Source organism: Centroberyx affinis, unplaced genomic scaffold, assembly GCF_046629955.1.
Source record: "Centroberyx affinis isolate AG114_WGS23_722 - 3 ecotype Tasmania unplaced genomic scaffold, CSIRO-AGI_Caff_v1 ptg000177l_1, whole genome shotgun sequence".
In the NCBI taxonomy this organism is placed as follows: domain Eukaryota; kingdom Metazoa; phylum Chordata; class Actinopteri; order Beryciformes; family Berycidae; genus Centroberyx; species Centroberyx affinis.
Window position 1 is genome coordinate 150,159 of NW_027278874.1, and position 25,338 is coordinate 175,496.

General features: G+C 39.8%; 1 protein-coding gene across 1 annotated transcript; it reads left to right on the forward strand.

Annotated features, from left to right (window-relative positions):
* Positions 1-3,708: 3,708 nt before the first annotated feature.
* On the forward strand, positions 3,709-24,473 carry LOC139657571 (uncharacterized protein DDB_G0286299-like). The gene is made up of 14 exons (XM_071535464.1): positions 3,709-3,813; positions 6,272-6,327; positions 7,642-7,805; positions 8,142-8,353; positions 10,443-10,691; positions 14,008-14,086; positions 16,227-16,303; positions 16,595-16,706; positions 17,564-18,220; positions 20,549-20,738; positions 21,449-21,897; positions 22,231-22,316; positions 23,453-23,498; positions 24,065-24,473. The coding sequence occupies exons 1-13, from the start codon at positions 3,709-3,711 to the stop codon at positions 23,486-23,488; spliced, it is 2,472 nt and encodes an 823-aa protein (XP_071391565.1). The 3' UTR covers positions 23,489-23,498; positions 24,065-24,473.
* Positions 24,474-25,338: the final 865 nt, after the last annotated feature.

Below are 25,338 nucleotides of genomic sequence, written 5' to 3' on the forward strand. Positions count from 1 at the left end.
GTGTGGCTAGATAGCATTAGTCAGCAGAGCGCTAGGTTTCATATTAGCTTCTTTCTCTCATACCTCATGACTTTTTCACTGGACTTCAGTCTAACTTCACTTCAGCCAGAATAAGCAATCACTTAACTGGCCCTGTTTTCCTCCATATTTAATCTAAATAAGCTTTGTGTTGTTTTCTACATGCTAATTATCCCCCCCTACCCCCCCTTCACAGTTTTACTTTTATTTTGAAGGCAAAAACGCTTTACTTCCGCTAGTGTGGTTATCTCTGGGTAGCTTGACGCAGCAAAAAATACTTTACCAAACCCCCAGCCCCATAACACCATTTGTTTAGCGACTATACGTTATTTTCATATGTGCTTGCATTTTCTCCTCATTGGCATTATTACAAACTTTCCTGCTCCTGGTGGTAAAATGTGTGACCGCGAACATAACCTGGTCCAACCGTTATTGATGCAGTCTGAGTTACTGTTCATGAGCAGCAGCCAGCTGGCACTCAATCTCCAGCGCTAACCAGGAATTTCTGTCTTTACGCAACGTAGAGATACAAAGCTGCGTCAAGTTAGCCAGAGATAACCAGCATAAGACCGGAAACAGGTGGGTTTGTCTTAAAAGTAAAAGCCTAAAATTAGTCACTTTTGGAAAATAAAAATGGAGATAAAATGAGGCTTTAATGATCCCCGTGGGGAGGTGGGATGAATACAGCAGCAAATAGTAGGCCTAACAGGATACAGCAAAGAAAAATAGAATATAAATCAACTGGAGCGAATGGGGGTTATAAGCAACCCAAAAAGTCAATACTAGCACATGTCAAATACAAATTTATGAATGAAAAGTATGGGGGAAAGTATGGATTACAACATTATGAGGGTGTGCAGGAGTGGAACTTACTGAGACAAAGAAAAAAAAAAAAAAGAAATATATGTACAATATGAAAATATAAATCTGTAGCCTACTATGCAAGGTGAAAAATTATAAAAATATGAAAAGAAAAAAATGAAATTACAGCATATACTGTATGTGTGCAAAACGTGTGTCGAATTGACATTAACAGGAAAGCCATACATTAGTAGGCCTATAGAAAGAACAAAACAAAAACACCCAATCAAATATAGGCCTATTCAATTTACAGATGTAGGCCTACATTAACCATTAAAAAAAAGTGTAGATATCGGGTGTACAGAACAACACAAATTGTCTCAAATACGAGGTGGAATAATTTCTATTAAAAATGGAGTGAAACTTTAGCTGTAAAATAGATGCTGTATAGATTAGCTGATGATGCCTGGTATTCCCTGATAATTTTACAAGGCAGTATAGTCTGGTTTAAATTTTGTTATAGTTCCACTGTGTATTTCTGGCAGCCCCGTGGTATCTTGCATATGTCTACATGACTATAAATGTATGCTAAATTAAATACCTGCTTAAATAAGTGTTTTATTTTCACTTTGGTAGGCTATTTTGTATAACTCAAGAGGAAATGTTGCAACACTTTTGTCATTTAAGGCTTTTATTTTGAAAGCGATGACCAGAAGTCCTTTTGTCTTTACAGTAATTCTGGCTAGTTTGGATGGATGGATGGATGGATGGAAGGATGGATGGATGGATGGATGGACGAATGGACGGATGGATGGATGGATGGACGCATGGATGGACAGCGGTTATTTAAAATACCTGCAGTCAAATTAGGCAGAAAATATAAAAGCACACTGGAATGAAGGGAAACTCGTTCCTGCCACGGCGTGTTAGTGTTATAACTCCTCCAGTTCCTGCTGAAGTCAAAAGGTCTTCTTCAGATTTGTCTCACCCCACATCTCCTCTGCTTCAATAGCCCAAAATACCCGCAGTCGCTGTTGGAGAGCCGCCCCGACGGCGCGTCCCGCTCCAAGTTTCCAACCAACCAAGACAGTGAAACAGTGGGTGTGTGTGCTTTATTGAGGCGTGATTTATGGGCAGAGCCTGCGGGGCAGAAGATGGAATCATTTTGCCAGGGATTATAATGGTTCCCTTACGAAAAAGATCTACTGTATTCCTATAATAAATTATAGACAGATATAAATATCACAGGGAAACTAAAAGTCCCTATAGGAAAATTCCAGGTTAAAATACCATAAGGGCACTATAACTCACTATTGACCATAGACACACTGTAAATCCTTATATGAATATTAGAGAACTATTATAGAGATACCATAGGAATTAAAAAAAAAACATACCATAAGCTCACTCTTGGTTTCCATAGACATTTTAAATCCTTATAAGATTATTATAGGGTATAAAAATACCATAAAGTATGATAAAGTCACTGTAAACTCACCAGTGATCACCATAGATACACTATAGGATTATTGGAATCATTTTGCCTAGTGAATTTTTGTTGGGTTTTGAGGGGGTTTTTTTAGTTGTTTTTTTTGCTGAGTCTAATGACTTATTATACTGCTCTATAACTATTTGCCAAAAAAAAAAATAAAAAATAAAAAATAAAGATTCAAGTTCATATTAGTTAACCAAACTGCTTATTGGTTTATTGGCTGAATTAATGTATAACTGTTGTGTTATTGGAACTAAGATATTCACTGAATTCACAAGGATTTTTTCAAGCAGAAAATAAGGCCTATTAATTATTTACCTGGAAAATAACAAGCTACACTGTGATTTATGAAGACCCACTAATAATAAACTCTATAATATCCTTATAATATTCCTATTAAGACTTATATTGTGTATTGGTGCTCGATAGTAGGCGTCGGCCGATATTCGATAATTTGAACACAGAAACATTTTCTTATCTAACTTTTTATCTCCAATAGTTACACAATAATATTCCTATATTATTATTATAGAGGCTTAAAATGTGTCTGTGATACTCAATAGTGAGTTTATAGTGATCTTACATCTTATACCATGTGCTTTGTGGTAGGCTATTTTTTTTTTTTAATCGCCCAAAGTATCACTAAAATATTCCTATTGCACAATAATGGAAAAACACAGATGTAGAATTTTAGTATTTTAGTCATTTTTATCTTATTTAGTCATTTTAACAAAAATAATTCATCATTCAATGGTCTGTAAGGTGCTCCTGGAAAGAGGAAAAATATTTAATAATATAGTGATAATGTATATAAAAGTGTATACTTACTTTTGAAACACACATATTATATTCCTAAAGGGACTTAGTGTGTCTGTGGTACTCGGTGATGAATATACCAATACATAAAAAAACCTGAATATACCTAAAAAAAAGTATCTCTTTTTTATTTATCTATTTTTTATCTATGGTACTGCTATAATATCTCTGTAATATTCCTATAGTTATAGTATATTTGGCTGTATACATATACTAGTTTATAGTTTTGTTGTGATATTTGTATAGTATCTAAAAGTTTTAACTTCTTACTATAGGACGACTGCAGTTGTTTTTCATAAGGGATTAGATTATTTTTTCGAAGTTTTACTCAACAGATTTCTTTCCACAAACAGAAGATGCTTTTGTAGTCGCTCGTCTTCCTCCCTCCCTCCCCCCTAAAAAAAAAAAGAACTCCACTTCCCATGATGCATTTCGAGGGGGGCGTAGCAGTCAGCGCCGTGCTCATGAGCGCAAGTGGAATAGCGAGGATGAACTGAACTGTAAATAACTCGTCAATAATAATCACAATTTTTTTTTCCAATTTTGTTCCTCCATCGTGTCGCTCGCTGTGTTGAGCCAGCATGGCCTCGGCGGAAGACGACGCTCTGCTGTTTCTAATCTACCAGCATCTGAAGGTGTGCGGCTACCAAAAAGCTGCAAATGTGCTGAAAAAACACGTTACTCAGGTAAGAGTTACCTCACTTTTTCAACGTTTACACTCTGATTTAGCGTTAAACCGGCCTGACAACACGCCACCTCGTCTAGAAACCGTTCAAAATGACATTAAACGTGATTTTATTGATATTTCTTGCACGGACATGCGTGCTATGCCTCGTTATATAAACACATGAATTAAATATAAAGCTGAATTATGGGGTGTGGGAGGTGTTTTTTGTTCCTGTATGAATGGCAGTGTTTTTTAAGTGTGTTTTTTTAGTGTGTTTAAAGCACATGGCTCATTCTGCAGGCGTGCAGGAGGAAAAGAACATTGTGTTACAGAGGCTGCATGGCCGTAAACAGCAGAGCTGCAGGCCTGAGCACACACACCAGGACACTGGGAACCCTATTTAAAATCACATTAGACTCTCAAAATGTCATCAGAGTACAGAAGAATCCCCCAGAGATTAATTAGGTATTTATTTTATCTGTGTATGGACGTGTAAGGTGATAGAAAGAGCACTAGAATGCCCCACTAAAGCAGAAGTACTGTTACTTTGCTGATATTTTACTTAAGTAGAAGTGAAAGTACTGGTGTAAAAATCTACTTAAAGTAAATAGTAGCTAAATTAAAATGTATTAAAATTCACTGAGTTGCTTTTTTAGAAAAGAGAATACTGCTACATGTGATCTTTAGGACAGAGTTCAAACTAGATTCTTTTAATTGGAAAATTTGGAAATGACACAATAAAGTGCAGAAACAAAGTAAAGCCAGATTACTCTTCTGTTCTTTGCTGACTGACTGTTCACTGCTTCACAATTTGTATTTTTTTTTTATGTCACAGAGTTTCTGTTGCTTATGTAGAGCCTCAGAATCTGTCCTCTGTAATGGATGTGATTTAAAATGTAGTGAAATAGGCTACAATAACTTAAGTAAAAGTAAAATGAGTGACTTTGAAAAATAATCAAAGTACAAGTACACAAAAAAAAGCTACTCAATTACAGTAACATGAGTAAATGTAATTAGTTACTTCTTGCATGTAGACATGGTCATGATGTAACCACACACACTCAGAGGCTGTAAAACTCACCACATGTTGCTCAATGCGAGTCTTTCCTCATTTCTTCCTTTGTATTTTATTAAGTTTTGTTTATATATATATATATATATTATCTTAATCTGTAGAAACATCACAGCACACTCAACTACTGTCATTGCTAAGGTGCTGGAGACCAAAATAAATCAAAAAGTGGAGGAACAAAACTTCCTCACTGTGCCAGTTTCTTTATTTAACCAATAGCTTTCAGTCTATTTGACATACATGCCCTCCACATTATTATCTTCATCAAAACTCAATTAAAATTCTAAATTGCTCAGCATGGTGAGATGATCAAATGGTGAGTTGCTGCTCACCATGTTGTCATGCTCACTCTTACTTTTCAGCTACATAAAATTTATTATTTCCTATGAAGCCTCGATACAAGTTCTTCCTACTTACTGTTTTGCTCTTGCATGTGTAGCCATGGGGTTTCAGCCGTGGAGAAGCATGTGCTTGTTCAACATGGCGAAGTTATTTTGCCAGGTTTTAGGCTGCAACCTAAAAATAACACCCTGGAATGCGTTGGAGGAATTCTTCAAGGGACACGAATGGTCTTTAAAATGTCCTGAAGACGTTTCAATATCCTCCAGCAAATGTTCTCCAAATCCAAACCTATATCTCTCCAAGGGGGATATTTCCTCCACCGAGGCACATGCTCTTCTAAAGTTGTGAGCACAGGGAAAAGAACATCATTTCCCATCTGAACTTTAAATCCCAAGTCACATGTTCTCATTATTTTCAATTTCCTAGGTTGGATGAATTCATTTTCAGGACCGCATGCCAGTAAAGTGGTAGCATTCTTGAACCGTAGGAAATGTGATATTTCCTTGTATGTCGTTTTTTTTTTCCTACCTGTGTGATTATTCTTGGATCACAGTAATATTGGCAGGAAATTGAGATTCTTCTACTGTTGCAATGTGACTCACTCCGGATAAGAGCTTCAGATAAATCTAGAAAATGTAAATTGTGGTGTTGAGGGAGACAGTTAAAATTGGTGAAATATTAGTTTCAGAGTGTTGGAGTTTAAAGTTTAGAGACAAATTTGGCAAATGTAGGTATGATGAGGAAAGTTTTAGGTAAGTAAGTAAAGTTTATTTGTATAGCACCTTTCTCATACACAGAATCACAAAGTGCTTTACAATATTAAAAATAGCAATAACAACAACAGACAGCACAGTGCCTTACAAATTAAAATAACAGTAACAACAGACAAAACTGGTACAGAGACCCATATACAAGTACAGCATGAAGGACAAGAATACCAAAGAAGAAGAGGAAATAAAATCAATAAGAGCATTAAATGCACCAGTCTATATTGCAGACTTGCAGATTACCATATTTAGTAGCTTTACTGTGTTTATGTTCATGTGTGTGTGTGTGTGTGTAGGTGGAGACACCAGAAGAGAGCTCCAACCTACATGATATCTACACCGGCTGGATCAAGTAAGTGAGATGACACTGTGCAGAACAAGAAGCCTCAACAAGAGTCTTTGGTTTGGTTTAAGCTTTGAGTTTTTTTTTGTTTTTGGGGGCAGCAGTTTTTAGTTAGTTTTGAGTGAGCACATCGTCAACTGAATTCACCAGTTATAACATGTGGCACCTTTACATCACTAACTAATAATTAATTCTGGCAGTTTACACTGGAAAAAGTAGCAGAATTTACATCGATTTTTATAGAATACACAAAAATGGCACAAACGACATGCTTCATAAGAAAACACACATGAGTTTCACAGTAATAAACAGTGTAGAAACACAAATACACACCAGTATAATAGAGACTAGTTCCTAGGAGATGATATTGGACATAACCATCAAACACGTGTATGTTTCTGCTTCATGCATTTCCCCATTGACTGCTGGACAGAAAGCTCAATTAAGTCTGTTACTTGGTGTATTTTGAAAGTTTTGCACAGAGCGGGAGATATTCCTTTGTTCTCCTGCTCATTCACATCAGGCCACTCTGCGGTCAGACAGGTCTCTGGCACCCTGGGGAGCACAGAGCTGAGGCCAGACCAAACTGTCCGTTTGATCACAGATCCTTTGATTAGTGCGTAGAGTGGAGATCCTGTGGGGAAAGTGTTTGGACCATTGGACTCATTAAGATGAAGATTTGGTTCTTTTAGAACATTTGCTTCTGTGAAGCAATGGCGGATCAATTAATATTCATGCTTTGTTTGGTTGTTGGTGAGCGGAGGCTTGTTGGTTTAACCAGGCTGAGGCCAAATGCAGAATGTGAAGAACCTTGTAGCTGGAAAATGTCTTTATAAGCCCATCAGGGTTTTTATCTCACCTACACAGATCCGTCTGTCTGTTAGCTCTGTGATAGACTGGCAGCCTGAGCAGGGTGTTTCCCTGCCTTCTGCCCAATGCATGCTGGGATAGGCTTCAGCCCCCTGCCACCCGGAAAAGGATTAAGCGGATAGAGTGAATAAATGAAAGAATGAATGACTGTGGGTTTTTTTAATCACCTCACTTCTATGTTTTATCACTGTGTAACTAAACTAAAATACATGAAAATTAAACTGAACCTAGCCACTTGGACAAAATATATTTTTTCAGTCTTAAACAGCCTTGAACAAATACCTTGGCTTATAGGAAAATACTATATTTGAATTCCCACAGTATGGCCGTTTTATTGCTGATTCTAAATGCTTCCACACAATTTTCTCTAAAAATGCACCACAATATCAGACAGTATCATATATTTCCAACTGCTGTAAAAATTAAATATGTGTGTTTGTGTGTGTATCCTAGGCTATGCTCTCTTGCCCAGCATGCCAAGCAGGAAACAGAAGTGGACTCCACCACTCTGAAGAAGAAGAGCATCAAGCCAGACCCTGGCACCAGCGAAGAAGAGGGCACGGACTCCAAGCTCTCCAAGATCGAAGATGAAGAAGTGGATGCTAAGCCTCCAGTCGGTACGTCTTCGCTGTTTTTCTAAATATCTGTGTCTGCCTGTTGGTAAAAATAGCCCAAACATTTACTCTTTACCCTGCACATAAACAAAAAGATCAAGCTAAACACATTTGATGTATAGTCTTATTTAGTTAGTTTTACAAGTAGACAAGATAGTGTAAGTTCAGTTTTTTCACAAAGTCTCGTTTTTAATTTTATTTCAGTTTATGACAATGTTTTTGAACACCTAGTTTCCGTCTTAGTTTTAGTTTACTATAACAACCTTGGCAACGATGACTATGATTTCTAACTAAACCATTAAGTCTTTATTTTGCTTTATTCAGATTCTCTCCCTCCAGCTCCGGAGCCCCAGACGGACGGAGCCGAGTCGTCCAGCGCAGAGCTTCCCTCCCTGGGGAAAGATGCCGAGAGCCTCCCTGACCAAACCCTGGATCCTGGAGCCGAAACCAAAACCAAGGCAGCAGGCTCGGGCAGCGAGAGCTCAGACTCCTCTGACAGTGAAGAAGAAAAAGAAGACAAAGAGGAGGAGCAGACAAAAACGAAGATAGAGGTGAGGAGAGAAGGAGGAATACATAATCATCCCCCTTGTGATGAAATCGGGGTTCAGGCTGTTTTGTCCGTCAAATATCTCAAGTGATATCTCAGACACCACTGGTCTGATTTTTATGAAACTTGGAGGGAAGATGCATTTTGGCACTGTGTTCTGGCATTTAAAAAAATATACAAATTGTTCTGATAGAGGTGCTATAATTAAAGCTCAAAATGTCAGAAATATCTTTAAATCAATTTCAGGGAGGCTAAAATGGGTGTAATATGATCCCGACTCTTGGATTTCGTTAAAAGTCTAGCGGAATTTTGACCAGATTAGAGAGAGTTACAGTAATCTAAACGAGAAGAGTTGCATGGATAACCCTCTCCTGTCAGCAAAGGATAATGGAAATATTTTTCAATTGGAGGAAGGAGGACTCAACCACCCTTTTAACTTGGTCATCAAAAGAGAGGTTGGAGTCAAATAATATGCCCAGATTTCTAGCAGCAGGCTTTACATGGGTGGACAGATTACAGAGATAACCGTGAAGCATCGTGATGGAATTACTTGGGCCAACCAAAACCATCTCAGAATTGTTTTCATTTAATATCTGAGACGCAAACCTTAAGGCGGGCTAAGCTGTCGGAGTCACTCGGTTTTATCAGAATGTAGTTTTGGGTATCATTATGCGTAGCAATGGAAAGAGATGTTATGTTTGTGAATAATATGACCGAGGAGTGAAAACGGCAAGGGGCCAAGGATTGATCCCTGGGGGACACCACAGAAAAAGACGAAGCATTCCCTACCACCATTTTAAGGGCAATATCAGTGATGCCAACCCAATTTTCAAGGCATTCAAGTGAAATTACATGATCAATAGTGTCAAATGCTTTGCTAAGGTCTAAAATAATTAATTAGCAATTTTAACTGAGGCAGTTTCTGTGCTGTGACCTCTAAAACTTGACTGACTGTACAGTAAAATCTTTGAGCTACAAGCTGTTTTGCCCCCTCAGTCTGAGCTTGATTCAGGGTGAATGCTGTAATAGAATCCCCCCCAACACACACACACACACACACACACACACACACACACACACACACACACATAACTGTTGCCCAGTCACTGTAATAATGTGTGGGTAGATAGACAGTACCATCAGTGTTATTATATAGGCTACTTCTGAAACACACACAGACACGCTACACATTGCATGTCTGCCTGTCTGCCCTGTATCTGTTAGTCTGTTCTGTTGTCATTGTATGCAAGACGTGTATATGTGTGTGTGTGTGTGTGTGTGTGTGTGTGTGTATCCGAGTCATGTCTCTATTCTTTTATGCTGGCCCAGTGATCCGATGGATAGTGATAGTCGGCTCTAATGCTGTTTGGACAGAACCTGTTTGTGTGACAGAGGGGTGTTGGCAGAATCTTAATCTCCTGAGCCAAACTCTGTGTGTGTGTGTGTCTGTGTGTGTGTGTGTGTGTGTGTGTGTGTGTGTGTGTGTGTGTGTGTAGCTTTCTGGCGATGTGTTAATGGTTCTTTGTGATTCTGTCTACAACCATTTGAAATCCGAAACCCTCAGTGTGCTGTGACTATATCTGATTGCTAAAGAGTTGCAGTTTTTACACAAATTACCATTACACTCTTTCTCTCTCTTTCTCTTTCTCTCACTCTCACTCTCACTTACTTACTTACTTGTGTAGTTTCACCAAAAGAATGGGACCAATTAGTGTTGGTTTTATTTTCTTATGTTCTTCCACTTCCAGTTTTGGCTCACATGCATAGGTTAATACAATAGCAATACAATATGCCAAACATATTGGATTGGACATCATGTCCCTAAACATTTAATTTCCTGGTGTCCTTTTTTTGTGTTCAGTTGGGAATAGTCTGTTTTTGCCAACTTTTTGCTTCTTTATTCTGGTTGTTAAATTGGTCTTAAATCCAAATCCAGGTAGCAGTAAAAAGGTGTTAAGAAGTCTTGAATTTGGCTTTCTGAAACCTGTGGATTCCCTAAATTCCGTACCAAAGCTAGCAAAGCTTAGCAGTAGAAAGCTACCAATAGTTAGCTTTGTTAGCTGTACTAAATGCAGACTTCTACATGTTTACAGTCAGCCCCTGCTGATGCCCCTGCCGAGGCGTCTAACGAGGCAGAAAGCTCCAGTTCCGACTCCTCCGACTCAGAGGAAGAGGCTCCAGCCGTGAAACCCGCCCAGGAGGCCTCCAGCCTGGTCGACCCCAGCCAGGCCGCCCCTGATCAGGCTGAGGCCCAACTCCAGGCCCCTGGTCCAGCTGAGGCCTCCAGCTCAGATAGCGAGGGCAGCGAGGAGGAAAAAGAGGACAACAACGAGCCGGAGCAGGTTAGTGACCCGAGGCTTAGACTGAAGTATGCGGTTATTTAAATTCTTTCAGTGAACTTGCCACCAATTTGAAAAATTTCAGACATACCACAAACAAACAAAACCATTGTCAAGAAGATGAGCAGTGTCTTGCTCAAGGACACTTTGACAGGACACATGGCTGCCACTGGGATCGAACTTGAGACCCTCCAGTGGCCTGGTTTTTCTAAACAATAGGCTACCCCACCACCACCGTTTATCCTCTATTTCTATTTCTCACTGCTGATTGTTTGTGAATGTTTGTTAACTTTGCAAAGAAATGTGTTTACAATTTTCACTTCATCCACAAACTTAGCTGTCCAGGGAATTTAACAACGTTTTGATCACAACGCTCTCCTAGCCTTGATATTGGCAGTGAAATTCGACAGTTGGATGTTGCTTTGCTTATCGGCAAGCACACATTCCCCATTGAGCATAATTCAACACCTTTTCTGAATTGTTGGTGTCCACTGGTAAATTTGGCATGCATTCGATCCACTGAGCAGCACTTATTCCAACAAACCTCACACAGCTATGATAACTGGTTTGCCTGCCGCTCCGTCGTCTTCCTCCACTGTGAGGTGAAGTAACGAGCGGTGGGAATCAATTTTAACTGCTGCTCCTAAAACAGAAGTAGCAACTGATTCCTGGCGACTGAAACATCCCCACCCTCAGCTCCCCCTCTGCACATCTGAAACTTATTTTGTCGAGGACTGTGACTGGCAGAGTTTGCGTTGTTTGTGCTCTGCTGCTCCCAGCAAGCAAGGCAAGGCAAGGCAGCTTTATTTGTATAGCACATTTCATACACTGGGGCAATTCAAAGTGCTTTACAGAGTGATAAAAATACAGTAAAGGTAAAAGATTTACAATTAAAAAGTGCAAAAGTACAGACAAGAGATACAAAAGATAAAAGACTTAAAAAGTAAACTAGTGCAGTTCAAATCAAATGAGATAGAAAGATGAAAGAACACAACAAATACAACAAATACTCCCACTTTTAGATGCACATTGTGAGTGAACCCATATGTTTTTCTGTAATTTTCTTTTCCCCTGTCCTTCCTGATTCTACTCTTGATCTGATATTTACGTCAGATCTCACTGCCTAAGGCAGACGAGAATCATAGATTCTCCTCTTGGTCAAAAACCTCACCATCCAGAGATGGATGAGAATCATACAGGGTAAAGCTCTGTCCCCCCCACATATAGTGTTCACTCATGCGCAAGTAAGCATTACCTGGACAAGACGAATGAAAATTTGTACTTGCCCGTGTCAGCTCTGTTGGGATGTTGAACAGAAAGAGTTAAAATTAAGGTTATTTAAAAGCTAAGCTGAAAAGATAAGTTTTTAGTGATTACAGGGTAGAGTAGGCAGTGTAAAATAAGAAAGTTTTTAGCTTTGACTTAAAAGTGGTCAGAGTCGGGGCTTGTCTAATATCATCTGGGAGGTTATTCCAGGTCTGTGTTGCATGATAACAAAACGCTGCTTCACCGTGTTTTGTTCTAACTCTTGGGACAGCCAGTAGGCCAGCCCCAGATGTCCTAATGGTCCTAGAAGGTTCATATGGCACAAGCATGTCAGAGATGTATTTGGGCCCAGAGCCACAGAGTGATTTGTAGACAAGCAGCAAGATTTTGAAATCAATTCTCTGAGTGACTGGTAGCCAGTGTAAGGCTTTTAGAACTGGTGTAATGTGGTCGTATTTCTTAGTTTTGGTCAGGACCCTGGCAGCGGCGTTCTGAATAAGCAGCACTGCAAGCCTTTTCACTTTGCTGCCTCATGGTGTGTAACAGCATTCTGATATGTGAATTTTTGTGATTTAAAAAATGCCACTATGTCTCTTGTTGGCAGGGAAAACGGTTTGAGATGGCTGCGAAATAGCGTTAGCAACAAGCCACTTTTCCTCTCAAAGTGTCCTTGACCGAGACTGTGAAGCCCTGCTAGCCGCTCTGGATATGAGTGTGAACTAAATCCCTAAAATATAAAATGTGTCTCCCAGTAGCTAACACTAGCTACTGGGTTAAAGTTAGTTGACTCTCCAACAAAACGTAAAGAACAGAAACATCAATCTAATTCGAACCACTGTGTATTCTGATTTTTTTAGACAAGATTTGTAACCTTTTTTGCAAGTTGCCATCGTCTTCAATTGGTCATAGGGCTGCATAACTAATAAAAAGTTGTGCAGCCTTTTTAAGTGCCGAAACAGAAATTACGTAACACTTAAGTAACACTTTCCACATGTATTTTAATTCCTATTATAATCACAAAACTGAGCAAAAAAAAAAAGAGAATCTATTGTTATATTGTTTGGTTTCCAATACCGTCCAGCCTTAATTAGTTTCAGTTCCCCCCCCTTTCCTTCCCTAGGAGCCAGAAGCTGCCATGGAGGCTTCTGAGGTCACAGCTGAAACCTCTGCATCAGAGCAGACAGCTGTCAATCAAACAGAGGCCACGCCTCCCTGCAGTCAGGAGGCCAGTAAAGGAGATTCCTCAGAAAATGAGGAGGACAGTGCACCAGCAGAGGTGCAGTATTTTTGTTCAGCACTCCTGGCTGGGACTTTTGTCTAAGGCACAGTGTATTGGGAAAATTGTAAATGTTTCTATTAACTTTGAAGCAAAAGCAGAAGAAAGTACATACAGGTAGCATAGCGCTCACACTGCAGGCCTTCATGCTCAGTTCCAAATTGCTTCTCATGTCAATTTTTTTTTTGGATGACTGTGTTCATATCTATTCTAGGATGTGACCCACATCTGATGCCAATATGAACTGACAGTGATGTCAAAAAAAAAATACATGTGCAGAGTAACAACAACAAAAGACGTAACATCGGTTTTTGTTTCGAACACATTTCAGTTTCCATATGTGCCTTCAAGTTGTGACTGAACTGAGGCGTCTCCCCAAATACCATTAAGTCGGCTGTCTGGTTTTCCTTCCTGTGTTTGGTCCCTTCCATGACAACTGTCTCAAGTCAATAATGGAGGATTTACTTACTGTCATGGCATTCAAATAGGAATTACGTACAGTGTAGGTCGCATGGTTTGGGATTATGATTCAGTGTTACCACATATCCATGAGGTCCAGATCAGAACTGATTTATTGCAGCTTTAACACTGATTAGAAAACATCAGATCTGTGTCGTATGTGACAACATACAATGAATAAACCAAACTGGGAGACTTTCAGCTGCAGTGTGAACGCAGCCAAAGTGTCCCAGTCACCCGTCCACCTCCTGGAGGACAGATCCTTCATCCTAGTAGGTGCTGGAGACTCTGTTGTTAACCTGTTGACTCCTCTGCCAGGCCCCGCCCACCACCTCTGAAGAGGCAGCTCAGGAGACCAATGACCAGCCAGCGGCGAGTGAAGACCCTCCCCCTGAAGGTACGAACAGCCAATCGACGTGCGATACCGGGGTCGTTCTTTAAATATTATGTATGGCATCTTGTCTGTCTCTTTCACACTATACTGACGAGACTCACAAGGCGTTGTGAAGAAACAGAGGCTTCTACTGAGGGAGGGAGAATCAATACAGTTTGTGTTTTCACATTTCAAAGCTATTAAATAATAAATATAAACCACATGATTATGTCTAATCCAATCATATGAAAATTAAATGATCCATGAGAGAGCGCTTGACTGTCTTTTCACACACAATTAGAACTTAAAAATTGTTATTGTTATATTATTGTTGTAGATTTTTTTTATTTAATTATATTTTTATTTAAAGAATAAGACTGGTGTTTTTTAATGCATTGCTTACCGTCAGCAAATTCTATGAAAATAACAAAATCAGCAATGATTTTGTTTTGCTAACAAGTCTCGTCCATGTAGCCGGTGCCCAATGCAGCCATGTCCCAGCAGCCATAGAACTCCATTGTATTAAAAAAAACGATTAAAAACCCGTCAGAGAGCCATGCCGTTGCTCTGGGCAACATATTTCATCATCACGATGCACCGGGCCGGCCGACTTTTCCTCAAACAACTTAATAAGTCGGCTGTAAACACTTTACGATCTCAGGAAAGTAGTTCCGTAGCACTGAAAATAGTCCCCGGCGTAATGAAGAATTTGTTCCCATTTGAATTTGATTTGGTAATAACTACAACAGCCTGAGTTTTCGTGGTAACAGTTAGCGATTTTTAAAAGTCAAACTGTCTTTGTGAGCTGTGTTTAAAGGTTTTTAGCTTACACTTGGAGCCAGTGACTTCTGGGTTGACGGCTAAAAACGGTACGTGGGAAGTCAGAAAGTAACGGGAGTAGAGCAAACGCATTGTTGATTTTGTTATTTTCATAGGATTTGTTGACGGTAAGCAATGCATTAAAAAACACCAGCCTTATCCTTTAATTAGCCGTTACTGCATTCAAGGAAAAGGGAACAAAATTTGAAATGCAGTACTTTTAAGTGTTGACTATTATCAACATAATAATAGCATGTTACAAGTCCATACATACATATACAGAAAAGAAAGTAAGGCATGAGGTTGAACATTTTACCTGGAGGCGGTTGGACTCACTGCCAAAACCTGTAAAGACGTTTGAAGGATCCCTGCCAAGACCAGTGAAGCTCTGGCAGCTCTGTGGAGAGGCGTTCTCCAGTTTTGGCAGTCACTTGTGTAACCCCCTTAAAGGAGTGTGTGAAGCCTGTCAAAGCTTGTTTAGCAAACTGGAGCAGCGACTAGTCTTAGAACTACAATCATCCAGAAGACAATCACCTTATCCAGCAAGTACAATAAAGGGACAGGAAATTTTTTTGACAACTTAGAGTTTCACAGTACCTATTGACTGAAATTTGAGTTTTAAGATACTAATACCAGCTCAGGTATCAGGATACTCAATCTAAAATGACACCACAGAAAATAACTAAAACAATATAATAGCCTATAATGATAAGAAATAACACTTAAATTATTTAAAGTGCTATAAATGAACAAATAAACTTAGTTATAGTTTGTTTTCCCATCAAAGAGCCGTTGATAGTGCCTTTGAGCAAGGGGGAACAGAAACTACTAAGTGTTTCCGGTAGGACATATTTTGCTGACGCACAACTTGCCCAGCTCTCACTCACATGCTGGAAGAAACCAACTTTGTTCATACAAACAGAGCTTCTGATAACTTTAAGTCAGCTGGAAGTCTGAACTGCGCCGTCTGACTGTTTTACTGTGACAGAGATTGTATTCAGTCCCAGAAAAGGTATTAATCCCCTTTGATTTCATGAACTTAGAACTTGTAGCACAGATTTTTAAATGTGTAAGTATGGGATTTTTCTGCAAAATACTCCAGCCAAAGTAATTTTGGTAAGTGAGGCCAAATGAAACGAGGAGGAGGATAAATACTTTTGTAAAGAAGATTGGCTATTTTGTAGACAAAAAATTCTGTAGCTTTATCAAATTTCTTTCTCATTTAGAGGATATCACTAAATGTGTAAAAAGTCAAGTTGGGTGAATTAGTTATTTGTGTGGCACCTATATAATAAGAGATATCAAATTTATAATGTGTTATTATAACTTTTTATTTTTGTCTCAGACCCTGAAGGTGCCTCTGCCTCTGAAAGTCCAAAGGAGGAGGAGGAGGGGGAAGAAGAGGAGGAGGAGAAATCTAAGGTAGCTACCTTCATCTAAATAAGTCAAGTCAATTTTATTTGTATAGCACATTTCATACACAGGTAAGCTCAATGTGCTTCACATTAAAAGACAAAAATAGTGCCAATAAATACATAAGGAAATACAATACACATATAAAATACATAAGTATGCTTTCTTTGGGAACTCACTTTTTCAAAAGAAGTTTTTGGACCCAAACTGATTTTGTGGGCTGTGAGTAATACTTGGGAATATAAAGATAGGAATTTACATAAAAATGGTAATAAATCAGCCTATAAATTTTGTCTCCAGGGGACAGAGGGCGGAGACATCGCCCCCCCGCTGAAACCTGAGGACCAGATGGTGACGTCAACAACCCCAGAGGACCGGGGGGCCGCTGCCGACCCCCCCGCCACTGAGACCGGTAACACAGGAGTTTTGTGTTAGTGATTTATTAGGCAGCATGGCGGCTCAGTGAGTAGGGAGTCTGCCCTTAAAACTGGAGGATGAGGGTCCATGGAGCCTGCTCTCTATCTGACCTCTGACCTCCGTGTGGAGAGGAGGCAAGAGAAAAGAGAATTTCGCAAGTATCAAATGATTGTTATGAGAAGCCAGTTTTCAGGGCTGGTAAAAATAAGTTAAAAGCCTCCAAGACATATTGTCCAGCTGAAAACATTTTGTACCATTCTTCACTTATATAACCATCCTTAATTTATGTAGACTTCTGAGTCAAAAGTTAGAGTCAGGTCCATGTGTCTCATGAAGTGGATTTGGTTGCTCAGTTCATAAGTTTTAATTTAAATTAAACACACTGTTCTTGCTCAACCACAGCTTATTACAAAACTAACATTTTGGTTAAATATGAGGTTTGTTTGAACCGAAACTTTAGTAAACATTCGTTTTGTAATAAACTGTGATTGAGCAGGAACAGTATGTAGGACTCATCTTCTAATTGACTTCATCCTAATCCTACGCACCTGTGCTGAAACCTACTGGATGTGCAAATGTTTGTCACAAAAATATTAATGTATAACCAGAAATCACTACTCAAATCGGCTGAAACTATATTGTTTGTCAGGCAAATAACTTTCAATGATTGAATTGAACAATATTTGTTATTTTTTATTCTAAAACACAGTTTTTTATGAAAGCAAATAAGCCACTCGAGGCTGTGACATGTGATACCAGGCTGTATCATGATTCATGTTATGTGTTTTAAAATGTGTCAAATAAAAGAAAAGAACGAGTTATGTTATTCTATTTTATTCTATTCTGTTGTAGCAGAGGAGGCGGCGGCGGCTGCAGAGGACGGACCCGACCCGGGCGACTCCATCATCCTCAACATCGAAGTCGAAGACGCCGGAGAGGCTCCTGAGACCTGCAAAGCCCCCAAAACCCCCAAGGGGAAGAAGAAGAAGAAGAGCAAAATGGATGTGGAGACGCCCATTACAGATACACCCAGTGTAGATACACCCTCCAATACTCCTCTTACCACCAAGAGTGCCAAGAAGAAGAAGAGAGACAAGAAGAGACAGAAGGAGGAAGCGGCAGAGGAGGAGGAGCAGAAGGAGGAGGCGGCAGAGGAGGAGGAGAAAGAGGAGGAAGAGGTGCCTCAGGTCACTCCAGAGAAGAAGAAGGCCAAGAAGAGGAAAAGAGAGAGAGATGAAGCGGAGGAGAAAGAAGAGGAGACTCCTGTCACTCTTTCGGAAAAGAAAACCAAGAAGAAGAAGAAGAAGGGCCGAGATGTAGAGGAGGAGAAAGAGGAGGTGGAGGAAGAGGAGGAGAAAGAGCCGGAGCCTCCTGTGACGCCAGCGACAAAGGAGAAGAAGAAAAAGACGAAGAAGAAGAAGGAGGGAGGACAGGGGAAAGAGGAGGTGCAGTCTGATGGAGGAGCAGCAGAGGGCGACCAAGACACAGAAGAGAAACTGGAGGCCACAGGTAGGGAGGGAGGGAGGGAGAGAGGGAGAGAGGGAGAGAGAGAGGGAGGGAGGGATGGGGAAAAATCTTTCTTCTTCTCTTCAACAAGACAATTCAACAGATCAAATACATTCAGTCATAACGTATGGATTACAATTACGTGTTCTGCATCAAATACCACCTGAACGGAACCTTTTAGCATTTCATGATATTCAGTATTGATAATATATAACACTACATTTAATCCATTAATTAATAATAATTTAGTTTATGTGGTAAGAAAAAACAAACATGGAATTTCACAGAATTTCATTCAATTAAATTGAACTTCCGGAAATTCCAATTCTGTTTCCTGGAGGTTTTTTCAAATTCCAATCACAATTCCTCAGTTGAATTTGAATTGATGAGTTCATTCATGAATTGACCCCATTTGCTCGTTGGTCATCTTAACCGTTAAACGATGACAACAGACACCAAAATCATCCACGTGTCCCCGGTAGATCATTGGCTCCATGCTACACTATGTTGAGTGACACTAGGTCACTAGCATTGTCCAAAGTAACAAGACTGACCATTTAGTAATGAAAAGTTAATGATTTTTATTATATGGCCTGTATATTAATAAATAAAAAAAATAATAATAATTAACTGAATATACAGTACTGTGCAAAAGTTTTAGGCATATGTCCAAGATATCCATAAAGCAAAGATGCTTTCAAAACTAATGAAATGAAAAGTTTCTGAATATCAAAAATTTACAATAAACAGCAGTCTACTGGCAGACTAATGCAGAAAACAAATAAACATCTAAGACTTCTAAGAAATGTATATAAAAAATCTAGGGTGACTAAGACTTTAGCACAGTACTGTAGCTGATGTAGCCAGAAGGGAGAACAAAAGAGGGAGGGGGAAGATGGGAAGAGGAGGAGGAGGAAGAGGTATGAAGGTAGAGAGGGATGAGAGAGAAGAAGAAAGGGGAGGGAGGGAGGAAAAAGGGAGAAGAGAGAGTCAAATCTCCTCTCTGACTCTTTCTCAGTCTGCGTTCTCGTGTTCCTGTCTGCCGCGGTGTCTGAAGTCCAAAGTACAAACCCAAAACAAACAAACAAACGCAGATGGCGGATGGATAAACATGGCAGAAGTTTACTTGCCAGTTGAGGATGCAGCGGATGGCGACTTGGCCGGCGAGATCGAATGGGGAAACCCCGAGATTCACCGCGAGACACATCATGTCCAAACACTGCTGTAGTCAATACAGGCAGTTTTCAGTTGCAGCACAAATCTCCTAGCAGCCTGTCTGGTGCCGTCATGGAGGGTTAGAGTTACAGGCTGTTCACAGATAACAAAATATATAACAAATGAGCTAGAAAAAGACAGAAACCTGAAAAAGATCATCTTGGTAGGTCAGTTCAGTGATGTTATAAGTAAAAGTGAACAGTTTGATATGGTAGATTTGTGTCTAGCTAGTGTTAACAAGAAGACATTGATGATTAGCTGACCAGATACTATGGTTAACAAGCTGACATTATCTAAACACTAAATCAGACGTATCAACGGCAGAATTATCAGTTCCCAGTGAAGAACAGCACAGAAATTAACCGTGAATATTCTTAACTACAGTTCTGTTGACATGACCAAGTTGTAAGTATAGAAAGACGAGCAGGTATTCGCAGCCATTGCTGCTCCAGAGCTCGGGACCTCCAATATGGCCGCCAGAGGATGTGTTAAATCAGTGGTTCTCGACGTGGGGTCCGGGGACCACCAGGGGTCCTTGAGGGCATCCCAGGGGGTCCCCAGCAAATTGATGAAGCGTTAAACTTCATTATTTCATTTACAAGAACAATTATAGAATGTAGGAGACTTGACTATTTTGATCATAGTTTCACTGTTATCTCTCTCCCTACAATACAGATAGTCATGGTGTTCTGGACAAAATCATATCTAACAATAAAAATATTCTCAGATTTGGGTCCGAGGGACAAAATCGCATCAAATGGGGGTCCGTGGCCCTAAATTAGATATGAAAAAGGTTGAGAACCACTGTGTTATATCAACTGCAAGCCAACTATAGCACAGAGGTGGTTGAAACAGCTGGAAAATGAACAGAACAAATGAATTCATTTAGTTACTAAGGCAATGGTCTTCTCCTGTGCACGTAAAATATAGCATAATCAACAGCAGTCAACTGAGTGTTTCTTGAAGAACTCCACAACACAGCCCATCTCAAACTGTAAAGATGCGTTCTCTGTTCTTCCGTTCTTGAGAAGTCTGTTCTCTCAAAGAAAATTTAGTATTGACTCGCCATTGTTGGCTTTGATAATCACCTGTTTGTTTCTGTCTCGGCTCCTCCAGACAGCAACATGGAGTCCAGCGGCGGTGAGCTCTCCTCGGCCGTGAAGAAACACCGTCTGAGGAGGAAACTGAGCCGCAAGAAGAGATTCAGGCTGCTGATGCAAGAGAAGAGGAAGAGGAGGAGCGGCAGCGTTTCTCCAAACCAGACCGAGACTCCAGCAGATACCAAGGAGCTGAGAGGGAGCAAGAAGTCAGTGGAGTCGCTTATTTCATTGATATTCCTCATGTTTAAAACTATACTTTATACATGCTGTTTTATAATAATATTACTATATTATTAGTAGCCTATTTTATTGAAAGTTTGATGATGGCCATGGGGGAATTTGGTCGTTGCAGCAGCAAATAGTAATAGGATACAGCAAAGAAAACTAGAATATAAACAGAAAAATAGAATATATAGCAAATGGGGGTTATATAGGCCTGAATAGAAGCCGACAATTTCAACACAAGAACATGTTTAGTAGAATTTTTTTTTTAAACGGATTATAGCAGTATTAAATGCTGAATATGTGAGATATGAAAATAAATATACTGTAAGTATACACAATATGAAAATATACCAAAAAATCTGACATGTATGCAATATACAATATTTGTTAGCAGTATAAAAATATGTATATGCAGTATATAACAGTGATAAAGATATGGGAATATGAAGAAACAACAGATATGTGAATTTACAGCAAATATACATGAAATATACATGAAGACATGAATTCACAAGTATTAACAAGTCTACAGAAGGCCATAAATATATCAATTTAAATATAGAAGATTTACACTGATATACAAAATGTAGCCAGAGGTGAAGCCGATCTGCTCCTGAAGTCCTGTGGAGATTTACATGGTGAAAAGTGAAAACATTGTACCAAAGACAAACATTCCCTTTTGATTTTCCAGGAAAAAGCAGATCCAGGAGGCGGAGGAGGAGGAGACGCCTCGAGCCAAACGGGCCAAAAGAGCCATCCCCGACCCCGAGCCCGCCCAGGAGGACGACACACCAAAGAAGAAGAAGAAGAAGCAGACGAAAATAAACGCAGAACAAGAAGAGAACGCCGCGAAAGAAAACCAGCCTCCCAAGACGAAGAAAGGGAAGAAGAAGAAGAAGGGATTGGCGGTGGGGGAGGAGGAGGAGGAAGACGGCGGCGGCGCGGTGAACGGCCAGAGCCCCGAGCCTCCTGAAGCCGCCCCGTCTCCTCCGCCTCCGAGCGAAGGGAAGAAGAAGAAAAAGAAGAAGGGGAAGGCCGGTAAAGGCGAGGAGGCGATCGAACAAGACGGCGAGGCGGAGATCGAAATCTCAACTCCCGCCGTCGTTGCTGCAGTCCAAGAGACGCCTGCTAAGAAAAAGAGTAAGAGAGTTTTTGGATTGCAGCAATTTTGTGATTTTTATTTTACTTTTGATTTTGAGTTTGACTTTTGCTTCTCGTTCATTAGAGGAAAAAAGTAAGTTGCTTTAGATCTTGAGCTCCGAATTTTGCCCATATTTTCTGTGAAAATTAAACAAATATGCTTGATGTTTGGCGGTGAAATGAACCAGATCCTGTTGAGTGTAATTTTAACTTTTCAGTAATTTCCAAGCTAAGCTATTACACTTGTTTCAAGGTGATGCTTCAATGATTTCTTGGGTTTTCACCTCATGTTGTGCTGATATATTCATGTGTGATGCTGCTTGGCGTTTGCAGAGAAGAACAGACTAAAGGAGAAGCTGGAAGAGACGATACCGGTAGAATCTGTTCCAGACACACACACTCCACCAGCTGCTGCTAAGGTACGACACACACTCACACACACCCAAATACAAAAACTCCACCAGCTGCTCCTGAGGCCACATCCACACGAATACGTTTTAGTTTTAAAACGAAAACGATCTCTGTCCACACGAGCATTTCAGAAATAATCTCCGTCCATACTAACACACCCGAAAACGCATATCACATGACCGTTCACGTACACTGGGCATGCGCGTGCCGGTGTAAACAGGAAGCAGATTGTCTACTCTGCGGTTGGTTGCTTAGTTGCAGAAAATACAGCAACGCCTGTAATTCGTTATCCATGTTGAATTAACCACTGGTAGTCAAGGCTGATGTCGTTTGTTTTCTTCCGGAAAAGGGTCACGTGATAGCGGGGTGACGAATCAGGGAAGGACACGTCGTGACTGATAACACCCAATCAGGAAGCGAACGTGGGCGTCTGCGTCATCGTTTTTCAAAAGTCTCTGTTTCCGCCCGTCCGGACTAAAAACGCAATCCCGGAGTTTTCGAACTAAAACGGGGTCAGCAGCGTTTTCAAAAGTCTCTGTTTTAGGGGTCCGAAAACGTAGTAGAGTAGTGTGGACGCTAGGCGTAAACGTAGCAAAAGTTATGCGTTTTAAAATGAAAACGTATTAGTGTGGATGTGGCCTAAGACAGTGGACACACGCATTTTCATTACTATACATGTGAGGACCTTCACTGACTACAGTCATTCCCCAACACTCACCCTAATCCTAATTTTAGCCGTAAACTCAAGTCCTCACCATAAATTATCCCCCTGAAGAGGTGAGGAGAGGAAAAATGTCCTCATCTTTTGATCCTTGTGAGGACATTTGGTCCCCATGAGTATTGACATACAAGAAAACACACACATACACACAGCTAAAGTCAGACAAACACACTCTGCATTATAGATTCAAACACTTCTGAGCTTCCCCTACTTGCATTAGGAACATCAAATATAGGCTATTTGAGTTGAAATGTAAAGGCCTTGTTACATTTCTTCTTCTCACATCGTATCTCTTTGTGTCAAACATGGTGCTAATTTGCTAATTTTAACAGCTGGCCACGAAACTTAACCACAAAACAAATTTGCATGTGGAATGTTTTTTACCCCAAACTTATACATTTCTACATTTTCTTATGTTTCCAGAAAAAGAAGTCCCCCAAAAAGAAAATCCTCTCATGATTAAATCTGGGTAAGTATTTAATCATTACTTTTTTGCAATATGGAAAACAAGGTTTTAAAAGTCTGAATAAAAGATTAAAAAAATATTTTAATGTATCTAAACAGCAGCAACAAACTCCATGAAGCCTGGTAATGAAATGCGATCGCTTGAGGCTGTTTTGCTGTTGCTGTTTAGATGCATTAAAGATGAAAATATGAAAAGGATCTGAAGCTTTTCGGTGTGCGGTGGAGTGTTTTCATCGTTTGGACTATTATTCCTGCTTTAGCAGCACATGAGAACTGCTGTTCACAGATCATCTAAGCTATGGTTAAAAAACACTTGCTGAGATGGGCATTTTTTCAATCCAATCCAATCTAACTCAAACTTTATTATCCCCTAAGGGAAATTTGCTGTAAAAACATAATAAAAGCACAATAAAACACATATACCACAACATATACCATATCGCTCTGTAGTGAGCAGTAAAAAGTTACTCATCAGTGCAAAATACGAAGTTCTCGTTCAGGAATAAGCTGCTACATCATTTCCTTTGAAAATGTAATTAAATGTACTTAAATAAGGATTTTTTTTCCCAGTGACTTCTCTCATCTCGTGGCGGATGTCGGCAGAGGAACATCGTCTCTCTCGGACCTGAAAGCCATAAAGTAACAGGACCATCTCCACAGTGTTAGTGCCTTTTCTCCTGCTCTGTCAGCTGGGATGAAGGTTTTTTTTTAATTTCTCCTGCTGTCCGCTCGCAAACAGACGGACGTTTCTGTGGGAACTCCACTGTTTCAGTTTTGTTCTGCCTCTCGTCTTTTTTGCTCTAAAAGCTGTGCTGTGCAGTTTGGGAAGGAAATAAAATGACTCACACATACAGCTGCAATTTGTAAATGTTCAGAACTCTCAGATCCCATCAGCAGATTGGAGTTTTAGTTATGCAAACGTTTCTCAGAGGCAGAAATAATCTCATTGGTCGAGTTAAACCTCAGTGGGCGGAGCCAAAGAACTACTATGAGTTTTTCCAGAATGAAAGTTAGCTAACTGGCAAACCGGAATGGCAAAGAAGGAGCTCTGGTCAAAATATAAATGGCAATGACTCTTACCTCTTGTTTTTTTCCCCTGGGTTTCACTCTAATGTTACAAACTCTGGTTCTTTGGCTCCGCCCACTGAGGTTTAACCCAACCAATCAGATTATTTCTGCTTCAGAGAAACGCTTGTAGAACTAAAACTCTAAACTGCACCTCATTAAAAGTGAAAGAAACTATGAAGGGAAGCTTTAACAAATTCAAAATCTGTTTGATGTTTTTTGGACATTTAATTAATTTAACACTGAATATATTTGACTTCATCTTCTTTCCTTCCCCAAAACAGCAAAGAGCAAATTCAACCATAGAGTAAACTTATAGAAATTGCTTTGACAATCAGTCAGTCAGCATCCAACCATTTTTAAGATTGATGCCACTTTCATTTTTGCCGTTCACTTTAAGGGAACAACAAGCTGTGAGAATCTACAAAAATACAAAATTAATCACATGTGAGCAATAACCCAGGATTTTGAACAGCTGTCTCTCAGTAAAGCGTGGCTCAATCGATCTTGATAGTTTAGGTGTTTTATAATGTGTTTAAGCTTTACGGTATAAAACTAGATTGTTCAGTTTCCTAGTGATAACATAGGCTCATGTTGCATGTGATGAGGTGTTTTAAGTTTTACTTGTCAGAGTCTTAAAGCTGTGAAGTTTCTTTTTTTTTTGTTGTTGTTGGGGAAACGGTGATGTTTACAGTTTTTTTTTTTGTTTGTTGTTGACAGTATTTTTCCTACTCATCCCACAAACGTTTAACTATGCACCTAATAAAATCCTGTTGCTG